At 37.4% G+C, this 10,073-nt stretch overlaps 1 protein-coding gene across 5 annotated transcripts in view; it reads right to left on the bottom strand.

The window, feature by feature from the left end:
* Positions 1 to 263: 263 nt before the first annotated feature.
* The window catches only part of LOC139116078 (uncharacterized), an 88,386-nt gene continuing 78,576 nt past the window's right edge, over positions 264 to 10,073 (bottom strand). For all 5 annotated transcript variants that reach the window (XM_070678591.1, XM_070678595.1, XM_070678594.1 and 2 more), the window contains exons 7-15: positions 9,439 to 9,993; positions 8,675 to 9,271; positions 7,745 to 8,393; positions 7,117 to 7,323; positions 6,063 to 6,253; positions 5,299 to 5,904; positions 3,985 to 4,113; positions 3,643 to 3,822; positions 264 to 3,031 (exon numbers count right to left, since the gene is read on the bottom strand). In XM_070678591.1, coding sequence (XP_070534692.1) covers positions 2,513 to 3,031; positions 3,643 to 3,822; positions 3,985 to 4,113; positions 5,299 to 5,904; positions 6,063 to 6,253; positions 7,117 to 7,323; positions 7,745 to 8,393; positions 8,675 to 9,271; positions 9,439 to 9,993 — 3,633 coding nt within the window. In that variant the 3' untranslated portion in view covers positions 264 to 2,512. The remainder of the gene's footprint in view (positions 3,032 to 3,642; positions 3,823 to 3,984; positions 4,114 to 5,298; positions 5,905 to 6,062; positions 6,254 to 7,116; positions 7,324 to 7,744; positions 8,394 to 8,674; positions 9,272 to 9,438; positions 9,994 to 10,073) is intronic.

Here is a 10,073-nt window from a genome sequence, read left to right as displayed (position 1 = left end):
GGACGAGTATCTAGCAAATCCCCATGAAGCAAATGATTTTCGAGCAGATATATTCTCGATCAGTTCATCAGCCATACTTAATCCAGACATGCGCACTATTCTGGAGCGATTTATAATATCAGAGATATCGTTTTTTCAGCGTACACACGGTCGGTTACGAAAGTCCAATATGGATCAGTGTCAGCTACCTACAATATAAAGAAACGAGAATCGCACCGCAGTGGTACCGCTCGTCATCAAGAAATCTGGATATGTGACCTCTATTTGATTTTAAGAGGTCTAAGACCAAATTTATTACCTCTCACACAAACTAAATACAAAATGTCTTGGCTACAAAAAGTGACAGAAAAATGACAAACCAACAGGTGATAACATTTTTCTCGCAACTTAACACTATTTTCTAGATTGTAAATGATGATTTCGGCAACAGTGAATGCAGAATATTGATTAAAGACAGGAAGGACTTCTTAGCTTGGTTTGTTGGTTGTACGTTTAAGTGTAGTGAGATAAATTCGTTTTAAATCAGCTGTGACCACAGATCTTGGTCTAGGAATAGAGTTTGAATATGAGCTCATTTTCTTCCGTTGCCATGATATCATTGTATCATGACTTTATGTGGCAAGTTTAATTGCCTTGCCCAAAAGTTGTATACACCAAATAATGAAAGGTCATTAACCATACAAAGAATAAATTGGAAATTAAAATCGAAAATGTCTTACACTACTGTAACATTAATGATGTCATCAATGTACATAAGACTTTCATCAAGTTAGATCAGCTCTTCCAAATACCACTACTGGGAAAGTCATTCAATATGCAAATTACCAGTTAGCTGATGTAGAAATGCAAAATGTCTTTCATTGCTATTTTAACACAGTATATTTAACATACATTAAAATGCTAAATGTCTTACAGAATATCATTCTCTTATCATTTTCCGGATACATATTCCAAATTAAGGATGTTTGCTTAGGATATAAATTAGCTGATCTAAAAATGCTTAACGACTTTCATTGATGTTATATAATATTATCTGTAATGTACGCAGATTTTGTCAACTTAATCCAAGAATCACATTAAAAATAGCTGAATTACCAAATAAATGCTTAACAATGACAAAAATTCGACAAAAAATATGATACTGAGTAACATCCGAAGAGTAATTGAATCCTAACATAATAACGACTGAGTAAACAAAAAATGAAAATAGTGAGATAAACAACCGCACAACCCAAAAGGAACTGATCGGTGACTCAGTGATGGCAATCATGATCCAAATATAGGTCTAAATAATGGCGTGATAATGATGACATATTCATCAAATAAAGAAATTGATACTAAGCAGTGATATATTAAACACTTGTTGGCCGAAAAATAATTGCATAATGAGATAACAGCGACTAATTATCAAAATGTGAGGAAAATAATGATATAATAACACAAAAATGATTGAATAACCAAACAGAGAACACCATCGTCTTGAACCACGCCCCCTTTACAGCAACAGCTTGGCGCTACCCGAAAAGAAGATTGTTGAGTAAGTCCGCGGAGCGGAAATCATCCTGTGGCTCGCGAGAATGAGAGAAGTCATGATGATAAAATAAAATCAGAATACAGACAACATGCTAATTTTTGAGAAGTTCTCAGTACGTTGTACGTAAAGTAATCAGCAGCCATTTTTGAAACTTTTCACTCGCTAAGAAAAACAAGATAGGAACAGTTGTATTCGTTTTGTCATACCAGTTATTTTTTAACTTTTTGCTTCACCGCTTCTTTCATATCTGAGCGTATATATACCTGCCCTCGATGTTCATAATGCTCGGTCTGGACCCTCTCAATCTTTAAATATGTTTTCTCCTTTTCGCATGCTTTAAAACACCCTACAAAGTATCAACGTCTCAATATTGAGAGAACAGAGAACAGCTTTGGGCAAGGGAGCGATTTAAATGAGTTGCACAATACATGAATTACACTGCGTCGTAATTTTGTGTTGTGGTATACATCTGACATTAAAAGAGTAGCAGCAAAGACGTAACTAAACGAAACACATATTTAGTGAGAAATTACATAATTTTCAACCTTTGAAATGTGTCAATCATTTTTCTACGCGAGAAATATATTAGGAAGTGAATTATTAGACTGTGTGAGTTTTGTTACTGTGCATGCAATTTCGATATTTTTTGCTTGATGAGTTCCACCAAATTCAAACTAAGGATTGGTCGGAGTGTGTTTGCGTGTATGAGTAAAAACAATATGCTGTCGTAACTGAATTTTCAATTTTTCATCAGATCTTTTGGAAGGGAGGGCGTCTTAACTGAAAGCGAAACTATTACGACAGTCTTACGTAATGTAAAGCTGCTACTTGAGTCAGAATAGTGGGTACTCATGAACAAACTGGTACGTTTAGCTATATCTGATCACGACAATTAGAGTAGAAATTAGAATTATTTAAATTTCAGGATTTCACTCGCAGTGTATGGCTGAATTGAACAATTATTATACTCTACAGCATTTATGCACAAACTGTGATTTTTTTAACTTCCCCCTCTTCGGTTTGGGTGACTCCCATATGACTGCCACCAATGAAACCTGCAGTAGGACTTTCAGCGCTGTTTCTGTTATTATTTTCAGAAATTTGGAGTGTTGCCATATACGTGCTGATGCAAGTTTTTGCCGCGTCGTTTTCCATCTCTGTAAATATGTTCATGAGCTTTGCAAGAGACACACATAATTTTACACCCCTAATCTTCTCGGCGCTGAAAAAGAACTTCAAGACTCTCGACCCCGGGCTTTTTTTACATGATAGCGTATGTATTTGACCAGACTCGAGGTTGAGTTTTCCGGCAAAACCTTTCCAATCTTTGAGACCGTCGCGGGAGACATCAAGAAGTTGACACAAATAACGCCAAACATCTTCCTTAATTTGGCTATCAAGGGGTGACCAGTCTGTATTAAGCTTTCGGTACAATTCAGCGTTCGTCATGTCTTTCAAGTCATGGTCTTCCTCTTCGCTATACGTCTGCTTCTGCGCCTGCAAGCGATATGGAAAAACCACAATTTAACGTTATAATTCAAACTTACACATTTAAAATTAACTATTCTCGACGGCGACGATGTTTGCTTATCTCCGTCTGGAATAATTCCATACGTGATGCCTTACCACTGAAATAACGTATGCCCGAGCTTTCCATGGGCCTACATAAGTAGCCATCTATTTATCAGCGCTTCCATAACAACTTTGAGAAGGGAGGGAGGGAGGGATGGGTAGGTGTGTTTGTGTATGTGCGTATGTATGTATGTATGTATGTATGTATGTATGTATGTATGTATGTATGTATGTATGTATGTATGTACTGTCATTGGAAAATGTAACAATTTATTGTCAACTATAGCATATCATAGGAGAGAATTGTAAGTTTTGATCAACACAAAGCCTTAAACAGACCAGAAAGATCCCGATGAAACTGACTCAAGCACCTGGGAGGGAGCTAATCGAAGTACTACTTTTGCCTTATTGGACTATCTCTTTCATCGACAAGACGGACAAAGGGGTGCACGTTTCACGTCGAGAAAAGAATACACATTTACAGAATAAACGCAAATGGACATACGCATAAGCCTCAAGTTACGGATATTCCTCACCTTTGACGCAGTATTCTGGACAACCACCTCCAGCGTTGTAGTATTGTTGTCCTCAGGCGTCACGACTGACACAGTGCAGAAAAAGTCATCTGGCACTTCCTTCGGAGTGTAGCGAAAAGTGTGCTGGCAGTTGGCAGTACAAACCTCTTTATCTGTACCAATGTCAGCTAAACGAATCATCTGTGAAAAAATATAAAAACGTAACGATCGCCGCTACATTATACAAATAGTACGCGACTAAATAGCTGAGAGTATGACTATGTACTAAATCAGAGTGGAGAGAAAGTCAAGTCAAATTATACGATGAAAGTAACCATGATAAAAATTTGAAATTCACTTTACCTTTATATGCATGCCACCTCGTTGCTGCCAGCCTTCCTCTATGCCTTCAACGGACGTCATGATAACAGTTTCTTTGTCACCGACACACATAGTTGTTTGTCTTTGCCATTGTATTCCAGATCCGGGCATCTATAGTAGAAGTGAGAGCAAAGTATAACATTATTGATGTTGTGACCATAAATATAATTTGCGTTTTGAAATAACATGCAACTTTACAAACGATGGAAAGGAATCTGATAATTTTCCTTTTAAAACACATAGTGACGTTGAACTTAAGAAATAAATTAGTGATGAAACTTGGAAATGAAATAAAAAAAAACAAACCTAAACGAAAAAGGACGAATACAAACGTTTTACATTCTACTATGCACTAATACATTGTAGTTAAAGGCATTACAAGGAGGTAAGGAAATATCGTCACTGTTTGAAGTACAAGTACATCTAAAGAGCGAGAGTGATCAGCTCTTTGTCAGCTACTTTGGGTAATTTACCGACAACAGTAGACAAATTATCTTTACTTTCGACAGCGATAAATTGGATGCATAGCTGTATCCACAAGAAAATATAATGGACATGCAAATGGTATGGGATATTAAAATTATTACAAAATACTCTCTTTTACGTATTTGGCATACATCTAAGTACAGTCATGCCCGTGTTTTGCTAATGTGCATAACTCTACTATTACAACCCTTTCCTCTTATAACTTTAAATGCAGGATATTTTTTTTTAGAAAAAGTTAGCTTTTCTGAGGAAATTTTGTATCGCGTCGCATAACTACAAGAACATGGATGCGCAAGACTCATAGGAAGGTACAAAATAATTTGCATTATTCAAGTTCCATAGTTCCAAAAATATAATGAACAGTGCACGTTCCTTCATATGCATTAAAACACACTTATTTGATTCACTCAAATTGCTTCTGTTTATTCACGAGTGTGAGTTGTGAGAAACTTGAAGTCGTAAACGCGCAGCAAAAACTTAATTTTTTACAAGGGGAGATTAGGGGGGGGGGTACTGTGTTAGCAAGGGTATATGTAGCGCAGGTTTTGCGTCCCTCTTTGTGACGGAATATTCATAAAATGTTGACTTTTGGCCCTGTTTCTTTACTTTAACACAAATTTTGACCTGAATTATACACTTTTGACCCATGATTTTGTAAAGGATGTAGAATTTTGACATAAAGCATTCGGCAAAAAATAGAATTTGACACGAATAAACATTGTAGAATTTGCGCTTTGTAGTTTGAAATGTACTCAATTATAACTCCATGGGTAACGGAAATAGGTTTATAATAGAATGAGATATTGATACCTTCTCATCGGAACTTGAACCTGTGTCACACCAGGCTCCGACCAAGACTTGACAACATTTGTCTCCATGGAATTCGCCCGTTGCAGCAACTGTAATACGGCGTTGAGCATTCCCACTATCCTTCGCGTCACCCTCGGCGGTAAAGCCGGTGAAGTGGTCAAGGAAAACGTAAACGAATTCGTCCTTAACGATAACCTCATCATCAGGTAGCTCGTTCCAGCTTCCTCCCATCGGCTTGGTCAATGCAGTGAAATTCCACTGGTTTTCATTCACTGCACAGTGGGGATAGATCAGAACTACGTCTTCCTTGAATTGCGCTCCATCTGGTCCACAGTGTACAATCGGTGAAAGTACAACTTTTCCATCGTGTATGCCACCATACTTGTAGTCATTACCGTGGCAGTATACGCGTTGTTTCTCTTCTATTGCACCTGGTGGGATATACAGTACAACCTCTTGGGACGGTAGTGTTAAATATCCACCCTTAGAATCGAATACACTGCCGACAAAATTCTCGCGGAAGAACAGTTGGCCAACATCGCATTCATCGGCAAAGGCATTGAATTCCACAATATGTTGGCTGTCTCTCTCTTGTAAATCAGGTTGCTGGAAAAGATTAAAAATTCTGCCCTCACAATTATTGTTATAAAAAACTTGTATCATGAAAGGTACTGTGCGGTTATGACTTTGGAACACAATAACTTGCAATTGTCTTGTGTTTAGTAGTACTCTCAATTGATATCATATTGTGCACGCTAACTTACCAGGCAAAGATTTACCCTAGGTAACAGACGCCGGACAGCAGATAACATTTCGCACACGTCATTTTTCTGAGTTTTTCGCATGTAAACTTTGTTCTGCGGTGGCATGGTTGATTGTTCCCAACTTCCGACGTCAACATGACCGACATAAACTCCTATAAACGGGGTTTTTGTCCTTTGAGCGTGATTTATTGCTATAAAGACAAAAAAAGATTAGGAATACAGGACCTGATTTATAATATTATGTAGGGCTCAGTCCTTGGTGTCGCGCCAGGGGTTAAGATTGGCAATGTTATTTGTATTGATTCATGATAAAATGTAATTAATTGTTACTTCATAAACGTATATATGACAACTATGCCCAGTTTCCCTCTGATGAAAGCAGTTCACGTACGTACACGACGTCAAACCCTGCAGCAGTGCAGGTAGGCCTATAGATTTTCTGTAACGTGTAAAAATTTTGGACAAAAATTGGCAACTTTTACAATGATAACAGCCTATTGCGTTAAACAAGGGACGTATCATGCAATCATTATCATTGCAATGGTAACCGTACTGCCCAACTTCCACTTGCAAGCTGAAAACTACAGCGTTCCGTCTAAAAACTAGCAATTTTTGAATTTAATTATTGACACAGGGGGCGCTTCTCGAAAATTCAATCCCAGCATTCTTTGCGTATGCCACCGTTCATATGCACGACAGTTTTCTCCCTTTATCTATATTAACGATATTCTGTATTGATCAGCGACAAGGTGCATAATAACATTTACTGGGTAATAAAAGAGGTATATTTTATAAATGTCATGTTATATGATAATAATTTGTGTCGTATTTGTTTATTTACGAGTACTCAAAAAAAAACAAAACATGGGGGCGCCCATGAAAAAAGGGTACACTTCCGGTTACTCGCATAGTATATTATGAATAAGCGCATGCGTAGTCAGTAAGCCGCTGGCGCGACTATTAAAATTACAATTTTCAAGTCTTAAAGAATCCTAGAAACCTTTCAATAGTCAAAGATTTGATTGACAAATGTACTAAGGTGGATACACATTACCTGTTTGACACAATATCGAGCTTGCAGTGTCTTCGTTAAACAGGAAGATGATGAATTGGGCACAGTTTACTCTATCTATCATCTGTATCCCTGGTAATTTCAATGTTGCTCCGACAACACGATACCCATCATCAGTCAGAGCCTCATTTATGTCTCCTGCCATATTTTGTAATGCGTCAGGCGTCACTATTGACACGTCATATTTTTCTGAAAAGTACAGAAATGAAGCAGTTTTCAAATCCAGCTTAAATAAATTAGAGACTCTAAATTGACAAGCACGAATACAAACACAAATGTATCATATTATACTGGATCATATTATATTGGATTTATATATGAATATATATATATATATATATATATATATATATATATATATATATATATATATATATATATAATATCTCTGTTCACAAAAGAAATTGAAATAAGGATAAAATATCCAAAGTGTTAGCTGAAAACTCTTGATTATTTTCATAACAGCGTCGTGGAAACACTCATCTGGAGAACTTCTTTAGAAAAGGCAAGTATAGAATTTGATACCTTTTAAACACCCGATATAATTAAGTTTGACGATACAGAAGTGGGTATGGAAGTACCAGAATTGTCATAAAATAGCATCTCATACCTTTTAGGGTCAGTTTATCTTCTGGAACCTCTCCGGTGATCTCGAGAAGCGCACAGGATACTTCATTTTTCAGATACGAATACTTTTCATCCAGTAACTTGAGTAAGGCATTGACCAGTGTACTATCGTCTGACATCTTGTCATCACTGTACCTGCTAGTCGCTAGCGACCAGATAAGATGAACTGTGTGTTCCAGTGCGGTTTTTTCCCATCCGAAAGCCAGCTTTGACTCAATAATTGTATCGATAAGGTCTCCAAGAATTTGTCTGAGAAAGTAATACAGAGGTTGCAGATGTCTACTCCTTCTTCGAGCAAAAAGATGCAATATTTGGAGTGTGATATCGGGTAATTCTACCTTCCCTTGAACCAGAGTTAACTTTCCGTGGTATACGAGATTGACAAGGATTGTAATAATGTAACTTGCACAGGATAAGGAACTGATGTTGTCAATACAGTTCTCGACCGGACATTCAGATGATATCAGAGCAAGACAGCCTAACACTAGATATTGTATTTCAGACTCTTCGCACGAGACCCATTTCCTTAGGAGTCGAATGTATTGTTGGTCGAGTGATTCTTTCTTGATCGCTTTACTCTTGATCGCTGCTAACAGTAGACGGAAGCATCGTTTGCTGTATTCAGCAGTTACCTAAAACAATAGACACAATAGTCAAATTCATGTATGACAGAAGATGATTGTTATTGCTTGTTATATGCAAATGTTCCGTGGTCAGCACTTAATTGTAAGGCACAGCTTCAACCCGGTATTCTTTGATGTTGCCGACCTTGTTTTGAATGAATATGAAATAGGCAAGTATGCCGGTTGTCTTCATGTGCCAACACCAGGTCTTTTAAGTGAAACGGTGGCTAAGAAAAGAGACGAAAAAAGAATGTTGTGTAATGGTTAACAATTTCTAATTAAATACAAACCGTGTCCACTTCAACGATGCGTGGATCTGTAGTTCCACCTAGGACTGCATTCATTAATACAGAATATTCCTGGTGGGCAACGATTGATTTGTTGAAATCCTCGCTTTCTGTGCTGAAAACGTGAAGGAAGTCTAAGATTCCTGTCAATTCGTCATTTACATCCTTGTCTGTATGAATTTTGAGCCCCGAAACCTTTTTTCTGACTTTTTTGAACAGTTTCTTTAACAGGGCATTTGTATCGATCATATCTACGATAGATTGTTTGATCTTACTGCTGGTTGATAGGTCAGTCATGACACTTTTAATGATGTTGATTGTGACGGGACAGATAATATTCTCAGTCAACTTGTTTGCTGTTATCCCGCATTCTTTTGGCCACGTGTTACCATATGCTATCCACATTTTGGCACAAATAGTCCAGAGCTTCCCAACCATGTCTACCTGGTTGACCATCGTTCCGCTAAGGAATGGTAATACTTTTGGCAGAATTTTCCATCGATCTACTGAGACTGCACTTTCTTCTTGTTCCAGTAGTTCAGATATTATGGCAACGTTAAGTTGAAGAAACGGTGTAAACACGTTTTGAAGATGGAAGCTCTGTATTAAAAAGAAGAAAAAAAATCAAAAATCTTTGTTTTGTTGGCGTTAACAACGTTGAAACACATTCCCTTTTGAGTATGACAAACTGTAAACAAAGTAACTGTTGGCAACTTGGGAAGGAATTAATGATGACAATAAAGAGTGATGTTGACAAGATTGCGTACCTTGATTGCATATTCCTGTATTACTTCATCATCTGATAATAGACGTAAAAACAATCTCATGTAGTCTGATTGAAGTATCTCTGCAGAAAGCTTAGAACTGGCTACAGCGACGTGCTGAGAAAGCATTGCCAGAACTAAAAAATTATCGAGTGTTTCATTAATCAGCGTTCCTAGAGTTTGCTTTGGTGCTATGATCATTTGACTGATATCGCTTGCTATGAACTTCAGCACTCCCTCATCACAGAGAGTCTCAGCCAAGGAAGCAACAATCTTCTCCCCGCCATGTTTTCCGTATGATTTCAGAAAGAAAACCATAAAATCCACCGAAGATTTTAAATCTTTCGCATCAATTATTCGCGGCATGCGATCGTTTCTGTCCTGAGTCCTCATGCGCGTCAAAATGCAGCAACTTGTTGCATAAAATTTCAGCGATCCCCGTGTATTGGAAAGACAGTATACTGTATTGGAGATCAGGTCATCCTTTATGTCCTCTTCGAAGCCGTGGATTAGAAATATATTCAATATATGAATTGCATGCCTCAAAAACTCGTTGTCCTGGAACAAAAAAAAATCCATCAAAATTTAATGTCTTTCCTATATTATCATCAACTGTTGACATGTCTCAAATTAAATTT

This window comes from Ptychodera flava, chromosome 17 (genome assembly GCF_041260155.1).
Source record: "Ptychodera flava strain L36383 chromosome 17, AS_Pfla_20210202, whole genome shotgun sequence".
In the NCBI taxonomy this organism is placed as follows: domain Eukaryota; kingdom Metazoa; phylum Hemichordata; class Enteropneusta; family Ptychoderidae; genus Ptychodera; species Ptychodera flava.
This window is presented reverse-complemented; position numbering and strand designations above follow the sequence as displayed.